General features: G+C 40.0%; 1 protein-coding gene across 1 annotated transcript; it reads right to left on the reverse strand.

The window, feature by feature from the left end:
* Window positions 1-174: 174 nt before the first annotated feature.
* Window positions 175-18816, reverse strand: gnsb (glucosamine (N-acetyl)-6-sulfatase (Sanfilippo disease IIID), b). Its single transcript, XM_031287881.2, has 13 exons — window positions 18483-18816; window positions 17060-17119; window positions 15372-15575; window positions 14397-14459; window positions 14054-14152; window positions 10703-10870; window positions 10532-10614; window positions 8630-8748; window positions 8123-8226; window positions 7519-7620; window positions 7327-7437; window positions 4071-4181; window positions 175-2719 (listed from the first exon to the last, which is right to left on the reverse strand). Exons 1-13 carry the CDS (start codon window positions 18684-18686, stop codon window positions 2570-2572), a joined length of 1578 nt encoding a protein of 525 aa, XP_031143741.2. The 5' UTR covers window positions 18687-18816; the 3' UTR covers window positions 175-2569.
* Window positions 18817-23097: the final 4281 nt, after the last annotated feature.

A 23097-nucleotide genomic window follows, 5' to 3' on the forward strand; every position in this document is an offset into this window, starting at 1 on the left:
TATTTCTTCTACCATTGATTATACAAAACAATAACACGTGCGTTAACACTTAAAAATATCCTTAAAGCTGCGTATAGCTACATTATAGTGTTATAAACCTTGTATTGTTTATATACAGCTCATACATGCTAAATAGGTGTTAGGTCTAAGAAATATCCACATGACAGGCACATGTAAATGCTTCTTTAGATTTAATTTTTATTTCATCATCACAGTGCAAACACATTCACATTTAAGGCACGTGAGCCTCGTCAGTGCAAACGCAAGGCACACAGGATTAAAGCGTTCATTTCAAATGTTTCCAGGTCAAACTTTCCCTTTCAGTGAATTCCTCACAATTACAAAAAATCTGTCTCACAAGTATCGCAGCATTTTTTCCGTCTTCCACTTTTAAAAAAGGCTCTTTATAAATGTTTAATCATTAATACTCAGTGTAAAATATTGTAATAAACAGACATGAGGATTAAAATAAAAAAAAAAATAAAAAAAAACTCCATTTCGTAAAATCTGAGGCACAAAGTTCGAGCAACATTTGGACACATCGGACTTTTACTCTCAACTTCTTTCACGTGAAGTTCTGCAGGGATAAAAGAAAGATCAACAATATTTTAGAGACCAGAGCTGTACTCTAAAAAGGTTCAGCTTAAAGAGATTGTTCGACATTTTAAGTAAATCTTGCAGACAGTTAGATGAGAAGATGAATACCACTCTTGTGTCTGTACGCTGAATGTGTAGACAGAAGTAGAGCTGCACGATATTAGGAAAATATCTATAACGCTTTATACAGAACGGATAGACACGAGAGCATCAGTCTTCTAAGATAACTGTCCAAAAAGTGTAGTTCCTAAAATGTGGAACTCTTCCTTTACCGATGATTAGATTAGTGACAGCTACAGCGTACGTGCAAAACTTTGGTTGTGTATCGTTTAGGAACAAATGTTGAGACGGCATTTTGCACCTTGAACGTTGTAAAGAACAGAAGTTTAGTGCAGTTCATATGCAGAGCGACACATCTGCACAAAATAAACTGGACGAGAAGTTTATCTGGATATAATGAGAGATAAATGAGCACAGCTCAGTTAGAAAAACAGACCTTTTTCACAGCAGACATTTGGACTCGTCGTAAAAAAAGCACAGGTGTTAGTGAGAACATTAAAGGAAAAGTTTGACATTACGCTTATTTGCTTCCTGGTGGAGGTTCTGTACAAAGACGTGGAAAAGTACAACTACTATTTATATTACTAAGAGGATTATTTCTTCTTTACCGACCAAGAAATAGTCCGGGACAAAACCGGTGGACACCTCAGTGTTTGTTACGAATTGAAGATATAACATGTTAATCAGTGATGGACGTGTTTTGTTACTGCTGCACAGAGCCAGGCTAGCTATTTCCAGTCTTTATGCTAAGCTAAGCTAAGCTAAAGCTAACCAGCTGCTGGCTGTATTTTTCATATTTAGCTCCAACATCTCTAAAAAAGTCCTTACATTTTTCTGTAAGCACAGTTTTGGCTGGGAACAGAAACCTTGCACACTGAGTCCGACGCGTGTTAATTAATCCGTTGCAAAAAAAGGTTCATAAAAAATACATCTGGCTTTAATTTGGAGTAATGTTATTGTATTATTTTATAAGTGTCAGTGATTTTTAAATCATTTTTTTAACCCTGGTGTTTATTTTATTCTGTTGGTCTTCTACATGTTATTGTCTTATTGTTGTAGTTTTAAGTCTTGCTTTTTTCTCATCTGTCTTTTCATTTTGTGATGATGTTCTGTGTAGCACTTTAAACTGCATGTTTGCACGAAAGGTGCTATATACTGTACATAAATACAAGCTAGAGTTAAAATGTCTTCAAGCAGTGAGGATGATTTAGTTGTTCTCTCTCTTTTTGAAAAGAGAAAAAGAAAGAGGAAATATTGGCTCCATCCAAGCAGATGCTTTACTACCGATACTGAAGACATACTGTATATTAAAAAAGAACAATTTCCACGAACAGATTGATCCTGAAGGATCTCAAAAAAATGTCGCAACACCTTAAAAAAATGCTTCCTACGGATGTGAAAAAAAGCAGAAAAACCTGATCCGATTTAATAATGTATATATGACGTACAAACGTTTTGGAGGCAGCGTGATCGACACAACGTGATGTCGTATTTAAAAAAAAAAAAAAAAAAAACTAAGTCTCTTGCCTTTCTTTGAATTTGTTTTTAGCTTGTGAAAATGTCGGACTCTGTATGCAAGGACTCACAGTAAGAAAGCGAATAAGCAGACTTTCCCAGAATGTCAAAGCATCTTTTCACAATGGCTCTGTTCTACTCAAGTGTCCCAGTATAAACCATGGCAGTGTGACAGTGAGCCAGCATGCACAACCCCAGGACCCTGAAACTGAAGCAGTTGAATAGAATCCAGCCATGATTATTCACACCTGTGCTTTTCCTTCCCGAGACGAGTCAAAATGTAAAAACATGGTTATGAAAGGCAACGATCATACTTGTGGTAAACGGGTCAGATAAACCGACCCCATCTTCCACAGAGTCCGCGTTGGGCGGCTTCCTGCAGCGCGGCGCCTCTTCGTTACTTGATCTCGCGGCAGCTGTCGCCCTGACAGGACTGCAGCTTTATGAGCTGCTGGTTCATCGCCTGCAGGAACGTCGGGTCCATCTTCTTCCAGACGTTCTCCAGCTGGTGGGGGTCCGACACCAGGTTGTACACTTCTACAAACGACTGGGGGAAGGGGACACAAAAGAGAAGAACAGACGCTGAGCTTCTTCACATCACAGAAAAGAGTCCTACACGCAGATCCTTTACTGAAGTAAAATGACTACGTGTCAACGCCGAGACACAGCTCTGACAGCCTCGGTTTAGCCATCTCCCGATGTCCGCTGCTGCCTCGGCGGGGAAGTCAAACAGAAGACCGCAGACTCTTTGCTGCCGATGGCCCGCCGCTGATTCGGGCAACGCTGTTTTGTTGTGTGGTATCATAGCAACGACTACGACTCACAGCGTTGACAGATTATGTATTAGTTTACCTATGTATCAGCAAAATTTACTTAATTTTGCTGATACAATTTACTTTAAGTAAAAGGTATACTGCAGTAAAATGTTCCCTGTCAGTGTTTGTTCCCGCTGCATTCATGTGTATGTTGCATTTTACTGCTGTAGATGTTTAAGGTTGTGCTCATTTTAACTCCTTTAATATACTGTTGGGTAGTTTAATCTACAGCAATGCATCATGGTCTATAAGATCATCAGATGTTTGTAGCGTCGCTGTCCTGTGAAATCCACGTATCACTAAAAAGGTTTTCAAGTTTTCGTGGTGTCAGAAAAGCAGCCCTGTTTTCAGCTTTGTGACGTAGAGGTGTAAAAAAAAAAAAGAACGATACACTTGAGTATCGCGATATTTTATTTTGCAATACTGTATCGATTTTCAAAAAGGCAATATCGATTTTTTTTTTTTTTTTTTTTTTTTTTTACGTGCAAAAATATTCATGTAAGACAGTGGTTCAAGTTTATGTTGTGTTTAAACCCCCTACTGCTAGATGGCTGTGCTGAGACACACCACTAGTGTCCTTGCCTAGCAGTGCCTAGCAGTGTCTGACTTTTTGCTAGAAGCTAACAATGTAGCTATGGCTGAACTTTGGCCTACTTTAGCATTTAAACATTAGCTCACTAAGAACCTGTGAACCACAATCCCAAACTGGCAGTTTGATTTTCTGTGTACTGAATTGTTTACATAAAGTAAACTTTTTGACTTTTATGAACATCATGTCTTTTATTAAATATTAGTTTTTCTAAAAAATCCCAATATATCGCCTTACGCACAGTATCGAAATATATTGCAATATACTGAATCGTGACCCATGTATCGTGATACGTATCGTATCGCCAGATTCTTGCCAATACACAGCCCTATTGTGACGATGCATTTTCCAGCTGATCCGAGAGGCTTTTTTAAGACTTTATTTACCGTAAGAAGTAGGGGAATTTTCTCAACACATAAAGGAACACTTCATCCTTCAGTTTATCACAAATACATCCCATCGCTGCCTACGTGTGTGACGCGGTCATGCCGTACCTCGCTGTCTGCAAACTCGCAGTATTGTAGGTCGTGGTCTTTGTTGAGGGTCCTGACGCAGGCGTACGTGTTGTTGAAGGCATCTTCACACACGCAGTCTGGGAAACATTGCTAAAAAAGAAAGAAAATAATGTGTGTTAAGTTAGTGCTGCAACTAAGAACTACTGTCATTATGTTTTCAGATGAAAAGCCATTGGTAACACGACTCTGATGATTTAATGAGCAGGTTTTTGTTGTTCCTGCCGCCTGCAGAGGGAGGCAAAGCACCAATGTAGTGAAGCAAGCCATAAAAGACTGGACTTTTAACTTACTGCATTAACTTACTCATAAAATATTTTTAAAACCCAATGTTTTAAATGTTTGGAAACACACATTGTTCATTGATGTCTTCTTTCAATTTTTAGACTTTAAAAGATACACACGGTGAGTATGTTTACATGCACACTAATATTCCACCCTCAACTCAAACTTGATCTTGGACATAGTAGTTTCTTTCAAAAACTAAATCTTAAAGGTCCCATGGCATGAAAATGTCACTTCATGAGGTTTTTTTTAACATTAATATGAGTTAAAGGTTAACCCTTATTTGCTTTTTTTCTGGAGCTATCAAATGCATCTCATTATCTTCCTCAGTGTACATCTGACATTTGAGCAATGCAGTAAAATGCTGTGGAAAAAGCTTAGTTTAAAAAAAGAGAGGTTATTTCCCCCCAGCAACTTCCTCTGAGGTCATTAAAAACTTGTATAAATGTGCCTTGCTTTAGGCTGTTGTTAAGGTGACATCATTACTGCTGATGACAGGAACAGGATCAACAAGTTGCTGTTGAAAGACTTCTGATGAAGTGGAAAGAACCAGGAGGTCCCACCCTGTTTTGGTGTATTTAGTAAGTTGATAAGATTGTTGAGAGACCAATGTCAATGCCAATGTCAGTTTTATTTGCATAGATTAGATTTAGATTCATGATTATTAGATTGTAGCACCTTTCAGTACACGTAAAGACCAGATAAGGACGCTTTGATACTGGATGTATTTTTGACATCGTTTGTAAGGTGTAACTTCATATGTACCGTCAATTTGAATTGTCTTGTCTCAGGGTACATCCCATCAGTTGTATTTATACAGTTTTGTTTTGATCCCTTGTGTTGTCTTCCTCGTCGACCATGATGCAACTTTTTGTTTTTCTGGGTCAAAATGTAAAAAAAATTCCAACGTTTTGGTCGTCTTTTTCGACACTTTTTTCAAAGTTTCTGTAAATATTTTTCTGCGCTTTTCCTGATGTTTTTGAAGATTTCCCGGAGGTTTTTGTCACTTTTTCCGATGTATTTGTCACTTTTTTCTGCGCTTTTTTTGACATTTTTTTCCTACGTTTTTCAACGTTCTATTATCAATTTTTCTTGACATGCTATAAATTGAATAAAACACCCAAATTCAATGAAAGTAGTGAACTGATCATTTATTTAACTTGTGAAGAGCGTCGTATGGAACCATCCACGTTATTTTGTTTTAAAATGTAGTTGAAAGAAACACACATTTCTGATATAGAAACTTCTTGAAAATGGGTCAGATTAGACCCGAGGACAACAGGAGGTTCCTGAGGAAGATTAACATCCTGTTGGAAAGTGTTTCAGGTTGTGTTACTGTTACTACAGAGACAGTGGCAGATCGTCTTTCATGTGTCTCTGTTGTGTTTGTTTTTTTACTGTGTGTTAGTGACCAAACTGGTTTCCTCTCCAAGAAATAATGGAGTTATCTAACGATCGTGTTTGGCCAGTTTTCATGCGATAGCAGATATTCAAATCTCCATCCCTCCGAGCACTTTAAAGAGATGGTTCAGATGTTTTGAAGTGTGTTTGTATGAGCTACTTCTTCGTAGTCAGTGTGTTAGCTACAGTAGATGGCAGTCGGCATGACAACAGTTTGGAGAAGCAGACAGGAGTACCGACACGGAAGATCAGCAATGTCCTGCTGTAGATGAGGGGCAGCAGCTAAACACATTCTAGACTCCTATATCAGTTAAAAGGACAAATTTGGCACAAAATGAACCTAAGGGTTAATAACATGTGTACCAAGTCGACCGTTCCCTGGGATATGTTTTCATGCTAATCGAATGTGACCAGTTTTAGCCCAAACCGCCTATTAGCTTATAACGCTAGTCGTCAGGGCACGGCTAAAGTAAAAAGAAATCGCTATTTCTACACCACTAACAAGGCTCAAAATAGCACCACACTTCCACGGTAGCATAATGAGGGTCCCTACATGTAAACCAAAGCATTGAGAACTTTGTAAGTGTACAGACAGTTTATTAAAAAGATAGTTTAGAAAGACAGTACCGTTCACGTTTACAGACGGGCGCCATCTTGGGAAAACGCCGTGCATATATTTTAAGAAACAGATATAATTCATGCATTTCCATGTAATTACATTTCACAAACGTAATTCCTATCGACCCATTGGGAAAACACGGACCATGGGAGATTTCAAAGTGACAGTTCAGCTCACGTTGCACGGCGTTCGACTGGTCGTGACTGTTTTTGTCAGGTTTGTTAGTTTCTTACCCTTTAAACCACCAAAGTCACACAATAAAACAAACTAACTAAGCGATGGAGGCAGCGGTAGAGCAGCAACTCCAGTGTTCTGCGAGGTAAAGTTACTGTTTTTGTACCTCATGCAATCCTACTTAAAAAACCAAAACTATCCCTTTAAAGATGCAGTAGGTAAGACTTATAAAACTAACTTTCTGTCATATTTGCTGAAACTGACCCTATGTTCAAGTAGAACTACATGAAGCAGGTAATTTAAAAAAAAAAATCCGGCTCCTCTGGCACCACCTACAGCCTGTAGTGTGATTTGCAAAAATCCACCGCTCCCTGTTCAGATGCACCAATCAGGGCCAGAGGGGGTGTCTAACTGCGTGTCAATCACTGCTCATGCACACCATTCATTCTCCCTTGTGGGGGGAGGGGCTTAGGAGACCGTTTTGGGCTTTAGAAGAAAGGGGGGGAGGGACTGAGAAGTTGTTGATGTTCAAATTCTTTGGCTAAGTCCTGGATCTTCCCAATCCTACCTACAGCACCTTTAAGATCTTGTGTTTCAGAATAGCTACTGAATGAACCTTGCGTTAACATTATTTTGGCAGTTCTGCTTGATGAACGTCTTGAAGGATTGATCAATAGTGTTGCAGATGGATTTCATGTTGATTAATAATTAGACGCATCACTGTCAGAGTCTTTTCTTATTGTAGTGGTAGATACTCACAGACAGTCCAGGACCCAGTTTGGGACACGCAGGATCCGTCGTTGGATGTCCCTCTCCGGTGTATTCAACAAGGAAAACGGGACGTACGGTGCCATTACGCAGCGACGGAGCCTGACAGGAAGGGAAGTTTCAAGTTTTGAAGATTGAAGGGAAAAGTAACATTTAGGAAAAACATTTAAAGAAGCAGCTGACCATCTGAGAGAGGAACGACTGCCCGTCCACGTTCACAGAAGACAGGTTGACACCAGATATGTCCAGGATGGTCGGAGCCAGGTCAATATTCAACACCGGAGCCTGAAGGAGTCATGCAACGAAAAGGGATCATTCAAAGACAAACTGAAACTAAAGATTAACAGATGCAAGCAGAAACGGGTGTGAGAAGAGTGTGTGAGTGTTAGTGTGTGCATGCGTGTGTCTGTGTGAGAGTGTGTGTGTGTGCGTGAGTGAGAGAGTGTGTGTGTGTGATTGAGAGTGTGTGTGCGTGCATGCCTGATTGAGAGTGTGTGTGTGTGTGTGTGTGTGTCTGTATGAGTGTGTCTGTATGAGTGAGTGAGAGAGTGTGAGTGAGTATGTGAGTGAGTGAGCGTGTGAGTGTGTGTGAGAGGGTGTGTGCGTGCATGCCTAAGTGAGTGTGTGTGTGTGTGTGTGTGTGTGTGAGTGAGAGTGTGTGTGTGTGTGTGTGTGTGTGTGTGTGTGTGTGCGTGCATGCCTGAGTGTGAGTGAGTGAGTGAGTGAGTGAGTGAGTGTGTGTGTGTGTGAGAGTGAGTGAGTGTGTGTGAGTGAGTGAGTGAGTGACCTGCAGCGTCTGGTTCGGTTTGATGCCCGGCCCGCGGACCATGAGCGGGACCCGGATGTCAAATTCATACAACTGCCGCTTATCAATGGGCAGAGAGAACTGACCTGTGAACAGTGAAGACGTATTAAATCCTATGGAGGACAAGAGGAGGGACTCTGGCTGCAACTAACTATTATTTTCATTGTCAATTAATCTGTCGATTATTTTCTGGATGAGTTGTTTGGTCTCTAAAATGTCATAAAATTGTGACAAATGTTGATCAGTGTTTCCCAACGGCCCAAGATGACGTCCTCAAATGTCATGTTTTGTCCACAACTCAAAGATATTCAGTTTACTGTCACAGAGGAGAGAAGACACTAGAAAATATTCACATTTAACAAGATGGAAACGGAGAATTTTTTTTTCATAAAAGATTACTCAAACCGATCAAACGACCATAAAAACTGTTGGCGATTAATGTGACAGTTGACAACTAAAGGATTAATCTTCTGCAGCTCTAGCTCAGACCTGTGTGGTAGCCGTTGTCTGAGGTGTAGAAGATGTACGTGTTGTCCAGTTCCTTGATGCTTTCAAGTTTCTTGACCAGCAGCTCCACCATGTCGTCCACAGATAACAGAGTCTGCCACCTGCAGGAGAGATGGGAGAGAGAGGGGAATTGCTTGAATTGTTGGGGCTTTATAAATTATAGTGTGTGGTCTAGACCTACTCTATCTGTAAAGTGTCTCGAGATAACTCTTGTTATGATTTGATACTATAAATAAAACTGAATTGAAATTGAATTTAATTGAATTGAGAGATCAGCATTTACCTCTTTTTTATGTAACTTTTTTTTTCCTTCATTTTTGTTAGTAAACAACATATATGTGCCAGACATACACATAGCACAAAACAACATAACCGAACAACAGAAATATCCTCTCTGGCAATGGTAGTTATTCGAAGGAAAAATAAACTTTAATGTTACTGGAAAGAACATAACATAGCAAGTAGGGCTGCACGATATGAGGAAAATATGCGATAAGGTTGTTGAATATCGCGCTAACGATATTTCTTGCGATAAATAAACAGATATTAAAGTGTTCTCAGTTCTGCATTTCTGCTGCTTTCAGTATTCTGCTAAAATACAAAAAACTGCTTGTTGAATTTAAAACAAACGAAAGGAAATATTTTCCAAAAGGCACCACTAAAAATGAATGACAGTATCTTTTTAAACTGTAATTTTCTACTGATATTTTCTTTCAACTAACAAAAAAAAAAGTGTCTATCGCGATGTGTTGATATTGCGATAACGATAACAAAAATGACATATTGTGCAGCCCTAATAGCAAGGAGAATAAATAACAGTAAGGGGATACTAGTAAAACTCGTAAATTATACATATAAAACATTAGGCTTTTTCAACTTTATTCCCCCGATGAAACCCAATGGAGAGAATCTTTAAATCCTCTTCAATTTAATCCACTTTAAAATGCTACTCCTTGAATTTCTCCTTTCCATCTCTCAGATATGTTACACTTTCAAGATGGATGCAGTTCAAGTTGAGTAGAGCAGAAGTTTGGTTTGATTTCCAAATCAAAAATGATCCATCACCTGACAGCTGATGTAGCTGATTCAATCCAGCTGATGGATCAGCTGATGGATCAGCTGATTTCCTTCTACGCATTCAGCTGGAAAAATCTCGTAAAGGACGCCTAATTTTAGCTGCTCCAGCCTGCCTACTCTTGCTGCTTCCTGTGCAAGCCACGCTGCAACCTGCCTCCACCAGGCCCCCAGGAAGTGCGCCGGGCTTTGAAGCAAATTTAACCCAGTGGCCAAACATTGGAATTTCAACTTCCAGGCTGTCACATGATGCCCTCTGGCCCAAAAAGACTTTTTCCTATAGACTTACATGACGAAAGACACGTCTGTAGATCAGTGGATAAGATTTTATAAGCATCACAACCCCATGGGAAATGACTTATTTTACAATCAGAATGTAATCCATTCGGTCCGATTACATTTGGAAAGCCTAGAAGAGACGCACGATTCCATCATTTAACCCTTATTAAAGTTAGCGGAGTGCTAAACAGGACGTAGCCGGCTCGGCCAGCGGAGGTCTCTGATGTACCTGCACTATGGGCTGCACAGTGAGGAACTAGCGCCGATCATCTGGGTTATTTTTGGCTCCATGAAGGCGTCATGCGTCACTGAGCAACTCTCATAGGAATGAACGGGGCTCTGCCTCGAAAGCTGTATCCAGTTTTTGTAATACATCTATGGCCTTCACCCCAGGTCCTCCTTTAATGCGGTGTCTGACTCATCAAAAGGCCCGAACGAATACCGCCAAATATCTTACTGCAATGAAACTATTTCAGTGGAGGACAGACCACAAACACGGCTGAAAGAAGATAAACGTTTCATCAGTCGTACCTTTTCCTGTACGCACTATCCAGGAAGGTGAGGGAGCTGTCTGGCATCGGGTTGACCGGTTGACGCAGCAGCCAGTGTTTGTCCTGAAACACACAGATAAATACAGATTACATCACATTTTAAAAGACCAGTTATCTTGTTAAATAATGTGTGATGTGACCCTGGACACACCTTCCCTGGTTTGTCAAAGCTCCCGTCTCGAGGGGCTTTGACGTCACCGAACTCTTTCTGGTACTGCGGGGCGGCCGTCCAGGGCGAGTGAGGAGCGGGAGGAGACAGCATCAGGAAGAACGGATGCTGAGGGCTCCTGTCATCCAGGAAGTGGAGGGACCGGTTCGTCTGGATCCACGAGGAACAAGCCGAGAGTGAACACACTACTATAGACCTTTTTCATGGCAGACATTTGACATGTGATAGGAGGAAAAGCACAGGTGTATTAAAAACCATTAATGATGGCTGCATTCCTCTTAGGAGAGGCCCTGGTATGGAGCATGCTGACTCACTGAAATATCTTACTGGGACACTTGATGGAACTGAGCCATCGTTAAGGTTATCAATTTCAGCTGTGCTTTTCCTACTATGACAAGTCCAAATGTCTGCTGTGAAAAAGGTCCATTGCAAAATGTTACATTTGATTACAAACACAGACGGGGAAGCAAAGACGTAAGGCGGCGTATTAGAGCCATTGTAGGTCAAAATAAAATAATTTTTAAAAAAAGGAGCCGGGGAAGGTTGGTAATATTTCTTGAAGTAAAATTAACAATGTCTGAGATTTAAGTCGTAAATCTACGAGAATAAACTAACAAATTTACTGGGAAACGTTTTGATATTCTCTGAGATCAAAGTCACAAATTTACGAGAAAAAAAAATATATATATATATATATATATACACTGAAAGAAAGTGAAAGAGAAATGGGAGACAAAAACAAGCAAAGTGTCAATGGAGAAAATATTAAGACAGTGACATCATTCACAGAAGTAGGAAATAAATGGGTTCCATGTTGTCTCTGAGTTTAAAGTCACAAATGTCCGAGAAAAAAACCTAACAAATTTACTGAAAGAAAATTGAAATATAATAATTATAATTAATATAATTTTTTTTTTATAATAATTTAAAAAGTCACAAATTTACAAGAAAAAAATGTATAATAACTCAGAAAAATTGTGTTTTTTGTGAAGGAACATTGCTTTACTTTGCAAGGTCGGATCAACCTCATCACACTACAGACACTGGCGCCCGCCGTGTATCATGCCTGCAGTGGATGACCTCATCAAATTATGAATTATACTTTTTCCATCCACATATTCAGCAATGAGAAATGACTGGTGATTTCAGCCTAGAATCACAATATTATCAGAAGCATCCAGACTTTGAAGAGACATTGCCTCGAATTGGGCCAATTCAAAAGAAAAAAACAAACTGATTTGGATGAGGTGATCTGTGCATCAGGAACTAAATGTATAATTTAAGATTCTCACAGAACGTGAATATTACGCCCCCCTTTCCCTGCTCCGTAAATTATGATTTTGTACCTACAGTGGGCCTAATACGTGTCGACGACAGCGCCTTTGTTTGTTAGAACCAGGATTTAATCATTAATAGTGTGTACGTGATTGTGGGAGAGAATAAACTGAAGGGAGCTGAAATAATAGGGAGGACTGAGCTGCGTCTGAGTCGTCATTGCCAAAGGATACGTAATAACAGCTGGTTACACGCTGCTAAACACCAACATGCTATTAGGTGTGACCGACTCCCACACTGTGGAACATCAGTCCTTTCCTTACTCAGATTACGCTTATGCAACAAAACTTTTAGTCACTAAATCCAGCCAACTAGAGGTTTATTAAGCAGATGTAATGTTTACCATGTTCGTCATTGTAGCTTAGCAGCTTAGCATGCTAACATTAGCCAATTAGCATGAAACACAAAGTACAGCTGAGGCTGACGTTTAGTGATCAGAGGGAAATATTGGATGGATTCCCCTTGGAATTAGCTACAGTACATATATTCGAAGTCCCTTGAAGATAAATGTGGTTACACTTTACTTGAAGGTATCTACATAAGAGTGAGATGACACTGTCATGAACGTGTCATAAACATTATAAACAAGTCATCAACTTCCTGTAAGTGTCTATGGAAAACCCAGAGAGTGTTTTCTCACAGAAAGGGGCGTGGTGATGAGAGTCTCCCTTGGATGATGTATTGCCAGTCTGATGCATACTTTGGTTTATGACCGAATACCCGCAGAATTAATGACATTCCCATCAGCCTCAGCTGGACTTTGTTTACTGATAATCAGCAGTAGCATGGCTGGAGACTCTTAATGTTGTCCCCCAACTCTATGGAAGTGCAACACTAAATCAAAAGAGTACCACTTTAGGAATTACGACACGTCGTACGAATAAAGTACAAACATTACTGCAGGTCATTACCATAGACAGTTAAAGAAATGGACAATGTGACGCCGCAGACTTCCACGGAGACCAGTGAAGTATGTTAGAAGCACTTTTCCGGTGATGGCTGAGCATTACTGAGCAGCCTCCAACTGAGAGAGACGACGTAAATGTTACGTGAGCAACCTGTCTGAAAGTTGGAAGTCTTCTGGTAGCTGTACCAAGAGAAATCTCAATCATTCCCAATCTAGCAGAGACGGAGAGCGTAGGTATATGTAAGGAGATAACATAGGCACAGGCTAATTATTGTTAACCAAAATGCTAGTTAACATTAGTAATTAAACTTAAACAGCTAATGTAAGTCGAAACTGCCTGCGAGCTTCTCCTGTACTATACGGTAATTCCTCTACTATGCGACAGTAAGTCTCGTGGTTATGACACAATCGTAAGCCTATTTTTAAAAGAACGTCTGCTACGGAGCCATAACGTGAGGTACAAGGTAATGGAGACTTTTATACATTGTCGTGTTTCTTTAGAAATAAACAATGGACAAATAGAGTCTTTAAACACTTCAGATGTAAAGTTATTCACTGTCAAAGTTGCGCCAAAATGAATGGGAGTCAATGGGATGCTAACGGCGGGTGATGGCTAGTTAGCAACAAAATGGCTCCATAGGAGCTACACTTTGTAGACGCTCGCTTACCCCCTTGGTCATTACTGCAGCCAGCAGTGCAGGTGATAAGAGAAAGTTCAGCTCTCATAAACTGGATTTACACCAAAAAAATGTAAACAGCAGACGACAGGAAACCAAGACACACTTTAAATAAAAACACAAAGAAGCACAAAGAACGGCTTCATTCCAACGTCACTAAAATATGAATGTAAATACTGAAATGACATGTTTGCTTGCAGTTCTCGTACACCATATATATCTGTCGATGAATAAACCTTTCACACTGCTGACTGGCACATAAAGACGACATATATTACTGTACTGACAGCAGCTGATTCAGACAGTTTGGAGGTGAACGGCCTTTTTTCTTCCCATAAATCTTCACATAAATGTCCCTAAAGATCACAGGATCCGTACAGTATATGCAGTAAAGTCATTGCACTCAGGACTTACTATGAGGTCTGTGAAGTAGTCCTTCTCATAACTGTCTCCGTGCTTTTCTTCTTTGCCGTTGACTGAGAGCGTGTAGTTGTAGTACTGCGAGTTCCCCACCTGTAATATATGAATGGCAAAAGCTTGGACAACAGAAATACTTGGAAATATAATGTAGTATTTGTGTGTGTTTACGTGTGTGTGTGTGTGTGTGTGTGTGTGTGTGTGTGTGTGTGTGTGTGTGTGTGTGTGTGTGTGTGTGTGTGTGTGTGTGTGTGTGTGTGTGTGTGTGTGTGTGTGTGTGTGTGTGTATGTGTGTGTTTACGTGTGTGTGTGTGTGTGTGTGTGTGTGTGTGTGTCTCACCAATGCATGCCACTGGTCCCAGCCAGGTGGAACATAGCCAACGTCTCCGTCTTTCTTCCCGTACTGATGGCAGAAAAAAACAAGTAAGTCACAGTCTTTAGAAGTTCTGTAGTCTATATGGACGATGGTTCATGTACGGGATAGTTCCAGCGCCGCCGAAAGTTCCGCCAGATGTCCCTCACTTTTCGCTTTCTTTGTGTTAACTTTATGAAGAAGGAGAGCCCAGATTTAAGTAGAGGGAAATGTGACACTACCAAGCCACGGCCAAGTACACTAATTACAGTTGTTGCGGCCTGCGTCGCCGCGACGTATAGTTACATTTCTGGGGAGGTGCACGTCAGGCTACGCTGTAGGGTCCGTATTAGTCTATATCCTCGACGTTCCACTTCCAGGATTGCTCCGTTGCTGCCGGAAAATCCGCCGGATTTCACTCATTTAGGCCGGATATCCGTTGCGTTAGGCTTCCTTTGTGTTGGCATTTTAAACTCCGGTGGATTTCTGATGACTATGGTTAACTGCTCCTCAGATCTCTGCAGGGTAAATCCAGACAGCTAGCTAGACTATCTGTCCAATCTGAGTTTTCTGTTGCACGACTAAAATAACTTTTTAACGTACACATTCCACCAAAACAAGTTCCTTCCCCGAGGCTATTTTGCAGAGGCACCGCGGCTTTTCTCCGGTTTCTTCTCCCAAGACGATTGTGATTGGTTTAAAGAAATGCCAATAAACCAGAGTACATTTTCCTCCCATCCACAAATGCTGTGTGGAGTAGCCAGACCCTCCTCCAGCGTGCTTTGGAGGAGGGTCTGGCAAAGCGAGACTAGGTCCGTATCTACGTTTACCTACATACGTACCTGCGGGGCAGCTTCAACGCAAAACCATAAATCAGGCTTATGTGTAAACTGACAAAAGTGCAAATCACCTTGACTCAACAGTGATACAATTTATGTTTATGAAGTACACTTTTGTTCAAACCTGGTTGAGATATTTCCCAGCGAAGAAGGTCTGGTACTTCTGTTTGCTGAGGTAGAAAGGGAAGGCGGTGGACTCGGGGCCTTTCTGCCACTGAAGGCTGGAGCAGTTCCCCGACAGCGAGTTGTTCCTCACCTCGTGGTTGTGGGGGTACTGACCCGTCAAAATGCTGCTCCTGCTGGGGCAGCACAGCGGCGTGACTGTAAACTGAAAACAGGAGAAGGAGGAAGCGAGAGAGGGGCGATAGAGGAAGATAACAGAAAGGGGGGAGGAAAAAAAAAAAAAAAGATGACGAAAGAGGAGCGTGACAGCGGAGAGGAGGATGTGTAACTCGTCCAGTTTTAACATTTTAAAAACATGTGAAATCATAGCGGTGAGGAGGAGAAGGAAACACTCAGGTCCTTTTACTTCACAAAATGTACTTAAGGTATCAGCAGTAAAAGTCCTGGGAGAAAGAAAGCTTCTGACACACATTTTAAAATCCTTTTTTTTGTGAAAGATTTAAGAGTTGTTTTTAAATGACATTATGTCATAAGTTAGGAAGAGAAATCACTCTTTGGGGGAATTTCTTACATCCAATGTGACAAGAAAACACGACAGAAAGCGCTTTATTGTAAGGGGTCAAAAGCCAAAAAGGTTGGGAACCACTGGCTTCATTTTTTAACAATGCTTTGCATTTACTTGTCTTGTTTTTAATGTAAAATCTTAATCTGAAAAGTAACAAGTAACTACTGTTGTCAAACAAATATAGTGCTGGCAAAAGTACAATATTTAATATTGTCCTTTTTACTGCACTCTATTTATCTGACAGCTTTAGTTTGAAGGTAAAGATTTTACATAGGGCTCCACGACACGACGAAAATATGCGATAACGTTGAATATTTGTGATAGTGATATTACTTGTGAAAAATAATAGACATATCAAAGTGTAATAAGTTCTGCTGCTTTCTGTATTCTGCTTAAATTCAACACATTGCTTGTTGGATTTAAAAAAGAGGCTAATTTAACATTAAACTGAACACAAAAGTCACCAATAAAAAGAAGAATGAAAGTTTTAACATTTTAAAGTGCTGACGATGAAAAAAATTATTTATTGTGCAGCCCTAATTTTACACTAAATTATTAATACTGTTAAAGATTAAACCAACCTTTTTGGCTTGGTATGCTTCACATGTTGGCACATGAGCAGACGAGTTGTGTAATTTCCCCTCTAAACGTCTCACATGGTGTGGTTTAAATAACTCTCTCCTCTCCTATTAATCATCTCCCTCAGATTGATCATTAATGCTTCAGTTTTAATATCTAATAATATCACACAGAAAGTGTTCTGCTGAGCGGATAGAAGCTTCAGAAAAGGGTGGAGGGTATTATTTGGAAAGGGCAGACATCTTATCATCCTTATCGTCGTCACTATGATTTGATTTTAGTGGAAGAACCAGCTCTACGTACCAATTTGTTAAGCCGCTTTTAGCGGTTGAAAGTAAATGTAGTTATGAGGTTCTTGTACTTCCCGTTTCATGCCTCTTTCTACTTCTACTCCGCTGCATCTCAGATCTGAGTTGTAGTAGAGTAGAAGTATAAAGTAACAGAACATGGAAATACTCAAGTACAAGTACCTAAACATTGAAATGAAGTACAGTATGTGAGTAAATGTATGCGTTTACTTTCCGCCACGGGGTAAATGTACTCACAGCGTTAACAAATGTTGCTCCTGCGTCTCCTATTAAGGCTTTAGTTTTCTTCATGGGGGTCTGCAGAACAGAAACAAGAACAGACAGACGTGAAAACTGACACAAGAATGGCCCTGTAAATAATAATAATAAATTACCACTTACTGTATGGAGACATTATGAACTTTTCATCCTTAATTAATCCCTTGTTTGTGTGTCAATCTCCGCCTTCTTTTTATTCATTGTGTATTAGCTCTGGTTGTCATGTTTGTGCCTACATCTGCTCTACATCTGCCCTCTGTGGATAAATAAAGTGGTACACTGTCTTGAAACAGTTGCAGATTCACTTTCTGCTGATTTACTAAATTGATAAAATCAACTTTCAGCACTCAAAAAGGCTTCCTGCATTCACAGCAGACAGCACACAAACATCATGAGAGGGCAGTAGACTTGCACAGCGCAGCTGCAAGCTTCTTAAATCTATATTAAATGGATAATAAGGTGATAAAAAACACCATAACAAACAATAGGATGACTCTAAACCTAAAGCTAGGCTACTATAAACCCACCCACAGGTGTTTATTTACAGGCAGGAGCATTACAAGTCACTATAAGTAGTATAGTGTCTTTAGGATCAATACAGCCATACAGGTGATTTACATCTATGAATGTTGACAGGTGTTGTGCCAAAAAAGTGACTGACTGCCCTGTGCCCTGGATTCTAACCAGTCCAGCCTTTTTTCCACTTGCCAAAAAGTGATCGCAACCCCTACTTTGTCGCTCAAAATGACTTGATTTCATTCATGAGGCTTATATCTGACAGACTGTAGCCAGCCCAGTACTTTTTACCTGTTAAAATACCTTTTTAAAAGAAGCAATACAACCCATAAAATGTACTTTTGCACTTGCTAAAAAGTGATTGAAGCTCCGACCATTTCACTGAATGCCTCAAAATTACTTGATTTCATGAACTGGGCTTACATCTGACAGATTATAGCCCACACTGAACTTTTTTTCCTGTTGAAAAGGGGCAATACAACATTGCATACATACAACCATAAAATGCACTTCTGCACCTGCCAAAAAAAAGTGATTACAGCAACTATACCTTGACACTTAGGTTGTTTCTCCGTCAATATTACTTGTATTAATGAATGAGGGTTATATCTGACAGATTGTAGCCCGCCCAGTACTTTTTTTACCTGTTAAAATACCTTTTTAAAAGAAGCAATACAACCCATAAAATGTACTTTTGCACTTGCCAAAACGTGATTGAAGGTCCTACCATTTCACTGACAGGGTATTTATGCCTCAAAATTACTTGATTTCATGAATTGGGTTTACATTTGACAGATTATAGCCCACACTGACCTTCTTTCCTGTTGAAATACCTCATCTAGCGTATGATCACTTTTTGACACGACACCTAAATGGTTTAACTCACCATCCCCCCCAGAAGAACATCCTGGTCGTCGGCGAGGATGAGGATGATGTTGCTCGGTTTTGCGGCGGCGGCGGCGGAACACCTGACGCAGCAGGTGAGCAGCAGCAGCGGCAGCAGCGGCAGCAGCGTGGGCAGCGTCACGGCTGCACTGTGACCTCTCTGTCGGGCTCTAGTCGCTCCAGATCCGCTCCTCAAACCTGCCATGAGTCCACGGCTCCACCGGGCCTGCTGCAACACACACACACACCGGTGCGCGACTGAATATAGGTTTCGTTTCCTGCTCGGGAGGTGAGATCATAGGGCGAGATGTGTTGAATGATTGTGTGCAGGCTGGACAGTGTGACACAGAAGCTTGAGGAAGTGGAGTGAGGTTGGTGTTGGTCATATGATCAGACTGAGTGGGAGGAGTAAAGACCGAGAACACACTGTACGAGTTAAAACTACTTCTGTACTAGTTTAGTTAGTTTAATTTATTTGCAGAAACAAAGATATAAGTAGGCCTAAAGAGAGAGAGAGAGAGAGATATATAGATAGATAGATAGATAGATAGATAGATAGATAGATAGATAGATAGATAGATAGATAGATAGATACTTTATTGATCCCCAAGGGGAAATTCAAGGTCCCAGTAGCTTACAGACATCACACACAACATACACACACATCATAAACAGGATGATAAAATAACAGATCCACATAAATAATATGGACAATAAAAGAAAAGATACTAAGTAAAAAATCCCCATGCAGTATGCATTGTAAGGTGCTCTATGAGAGTGTGTGTCATGGTGGTAGTGGTGCAAATAAGTCCAATAGTGCAAGGATAAAGTCTAGAGACCAGCAATACAACACATTTGCAGGAGAGATGGCTCATTTCTCTACTTATAGGCTACAACTAAACAATATAATCACTAAATATGTTGATATGAAATAATAAAGCCAGAAAAAGACAAGGCAAACAGAAAAACAAACCAAAACCTCTTTACTAACTTTTACTTTTTAACTAACTAAAAAGAAAGGGATGGATGCTCAGTTAGTATGGATACAATAGTACCATTTAATAAACATAATACATTTTGATTTCATAATAAATTAATTTTATATTCTATTCCATGGAGCTCCTAACAGGACATGGGGATTTTTTTTAATATTAACTCATTGAGAAAAAATATTCAGATCCAAATATAAACATATAACATATAAATACACACTTAAACAACAATACATAATGACACAGATTTGAGATATAATAGAAACACAAGATGACGTTCCTATTTCTAACATCAAATCAAATTCTACATTCCATTGAGTGCATTTAGTCACGTTGCGAACATTTGCCTGTAATTCAGGCCGACATTGTTTGGGATCTCTGGGATCTTTTTTTGTCCCTTGAGTAGAATTATAAATTGAGTTTTGTGGTTTTAAACAGTAGCTACGAACAACATGGTTTGTCATAATGAACTAACCAAAGGTGCGGCATTTCTTGGTACTAAAATAGTCATACAACCCTTTTTCTGTGTGGAGCACAGAGGCTCATCTGCAAGTAATTATCTCACATGAAAAAGAGATTTCTCGATAATAAGGACTGGCTATGGATATCTAATCTCTGAGCACTTCCCTTCAGAGGGCCTGATGTTGTCAGGGCTGAGCTGTTTACAGCCAAAAGCAGCTCTGTGCGGCTGTACTGAGGTAGCCTGGTCCTTCCAGACTCTGGTCCACTAGCCTGGTCCTTCCAGACTCTGGTCCATTAGCCTGGTCCTACCAGACTCTGGTACACTAGCCTGGTCCTTCCAGACTCTGGTACACTAGCCTGGTCTTACCAGACTCTGGTCCACTAGCCTGGTCCTACCAGACTCTGGTACATTAGCCTGGTCCTACCAGACTCTGGTCCATTAGCCTGGTCCTACCAGACTCTGGTCCATTAGCCTGGTCCTACCAGACTCTGGTACACTAGCCTGGTCCTACCAGACTCTGGTACACTAGCCTGGTCCTACCTGACTCTGGTCCATTAGCCTGGTCCTACCAGACTCTGGTCCATTAGCCTGGTCTTACCAGACTCTGGTCCATTAGCCTGGTCCTACCAGACTCTGGTCCATTAGCCTGGTCTTACCAGACTCTGGTCCATTAGCCTGGTCCTACCAGACTCTGGTCCATTAACCTGGTCCTACCAGACTCTGGTCCATTAGCCTGGTCCTACCAGACTCTGGTACATTAGCCTGGCACCATCTGCAGATTATTCTCTGATATCTTCAGATGTAGACAGGGTGAGGTTGAGTATGTGAAATGTGGTGTGTCTACTGTGTACGGGGTTTTCTTAGAGTGTCTGAGTGTTTCTCCCACATTCAGTGAATATAAACGCTGATTCAACAACATTAAAAAAAAATAATTTCAGTGAAGAGACGTCCAGAGCTGTCTCACATCCGAGCTACCATCTCCTCCACTGGCCTCTGACCTTCCAGCTTTCAGGGCCACATCACGGATATGTGTCTGGGTTTACTCCGGGCGCTCTGGTTTCTTCCCACATTCAGTATTCGATCAAATGAAAATAACTACTTCTGCTTATCACTCATCATTTGTTAGACCTGAAAATATTCAACTCAGACTGAAAATCTTCTTTTTCAGTTTAGTTAATGAACTTCACATTTGTGTAAACTGGTCACTGGTTCATACACCCGCCCTTCTGAAGTGCTTAGCTTTGGTTTGGTCTGAGCCCCCAAACGTTTACAATTTCTGGCTCCGCCCCGACTGCAGTGATGATGTTGATGAGGTATAAACCCGGCCTGTTGGCTGGTATTTGAAATGCATGCAGTGGGCTAAACAGACTCTTATGTGAGTGTTGTAATGGTAACGTTATAGTGCAAAAACATGAATGAAGCTATCTTTCTCTTGCTCACTAACCGAGTGGGACTAGAGGTAGCGAGAGGGCAGCCCTTTGTACTTTGTACAATCTGTGTGTCTTATACATTTATAAACATTATTTAATATGTTTTTAAATTACCATTTATTTAAAAAAAAAATATATATATATATTTTAAATAAATGGTAATTTAAAAAAAAAAATATATATATATATATATTTATTTTTTTTTAAATAAATGGTAATTTAAAAAAATATATATATATAATATATATATATATATATATATATATATATATATATATATTTTCTTTTTAAATAAATGGTAATTTAAAAACATATTAAATAATGTTTATAAATGTATAAGACACACAGATTGTACAAAGTCAAGCCAGGCTGGAATGACTATGTGGAAGAGATACATGCTGAGGCAAGAAGGGCCTTCAAAGCATGGGTTGAGTCAGGCAGGCATAAACATCGTCCCATATTTGATTATAATAAACATGCAAATGCTAAATTTAAATATGCTCTACGTTCCATTAAGAGGAATGAAAATACAGTGAGGTCTGACTCTCTTGCAAGGAAGCTACAATACAATAGTCCTATTGATTTCTGGAAAGAAATCAAAAGAATGAATAACTGTAAATCATCGTTACCAACGAACATTGAGGGTGTCTGCGGCTCAGAGAAAATTACTCAGTTGTGGCAGAAACATTATTATGAGCTGTTTAATTGTGTTAAAAGTAACTCATTTATAGTGGGTAACATTGATAATAATGAATATGTGACTGTTTTCCCTCAAGAAATAAATGATGCAATTATGATGCTAAAAGATAATAAGGCATGTGGTATGGATATGATATCTGCGGAGCACTTAAAATTTGTGAGTAGAAAACTCTGTCCTCTAATTGCTATTTGTTTAACTGGGTTGTTAGCCCATGATATTTTACCTGATTCTATTTTATCTGTCACATTAGTGCCTATCATCAAAGATAAAGCTGGCAAAATTAAAGGCTTGGATAATTACCGGCCTTTAGCTCCTGCCAGTATTTTAGGTCTTGGAGAGGATTATACTGAATAGGCTGGAACAGTTTGTCCTGACCTCTGACAACCAGTTTGGCTTCAAATCTAAACATGGCACAGATATGTGTATTTTTGCCTTAAAGGAGGTCCTAGATTTGTATAACAGGCATAATTCCACAATTTTTATGTGTTTTATTGATGCCTCTAAAGCCTTTGATCGTGTAAATCATGAGAAGCTATTCTACAAAATGCACAACAGAGGGGCTCCCAAATATCTAGTGAGAATCTTGGCTTTTTGGTATGCTCATCAGTCAATGTATGTGAAATGGGGTAACTCGACGTCTGCCCCATTCAATGTAAGCAATGGAGTTAGGCAGGGAAGCATTTTATCTCCCTTTCTTTTTAATATTTATATGGATGATCTATCAAAGCTGCTAAATAACTGTGGAACAGGCTGTATGGTTGGGAACACCATTATCAACCACCTGATGTCCGCAGATGATCTGGTGATTCTTTGCCCATATAGTGCTGGCCTTCAACAGTTACTAATGGTCTGCTCCCAATATGGCTCAGACTTTGACATTAAGTACAATTCTAAGAAGAGTAATATTGTGATTGCTAGAAGCAGGGAGGACAAAAAACTGTCATTTCCTGCTTTCTCTCTGTCTGGTACTGTCCTTAAAGTGTATGATGAGGTCAAATACTTAGGGCACTATATAACTGATGACCTGTCTG

This window comes from Sander lucioperca, chromosome 14, assembly GCF_008315115.2.
Source record: "Sander lucioperca isolate FBNREF2018 chromosome 14, SLUC_FBN_1.2, whole genome shotgun sequence".
Lineage (NCBI taxonomy): Eukaryota > Metazoa > Chordata > Actinopteri > Perciformes > Percidae > Sander > Sander lucioperca.

Bases quoted from the DNA above. Each gene is read 5' to 3' on its own strand.
- gnsb (XM_031287881.2), bottom strand. From the start codon at position 18,686: ATGGCAGGTTTGAGGAGCGGATCTGGAGCGACTAGAGCCCGACAGAGA. The intron at 8,749-10,531 runs GTACGACTGATG...TCTCTCCTGCAG, and splicing joins GATAGTGCGTACAGGAAAAG to GTGGCAGACTCTGTTATCTG. The intron at 4,182-7,326 runs GTGAGTATCTAC...TTTCTTTTTTAG, and splicing joins AACTGGGTCCTGGACTGTCT to CAATGTTTCCCAGACTGCGT.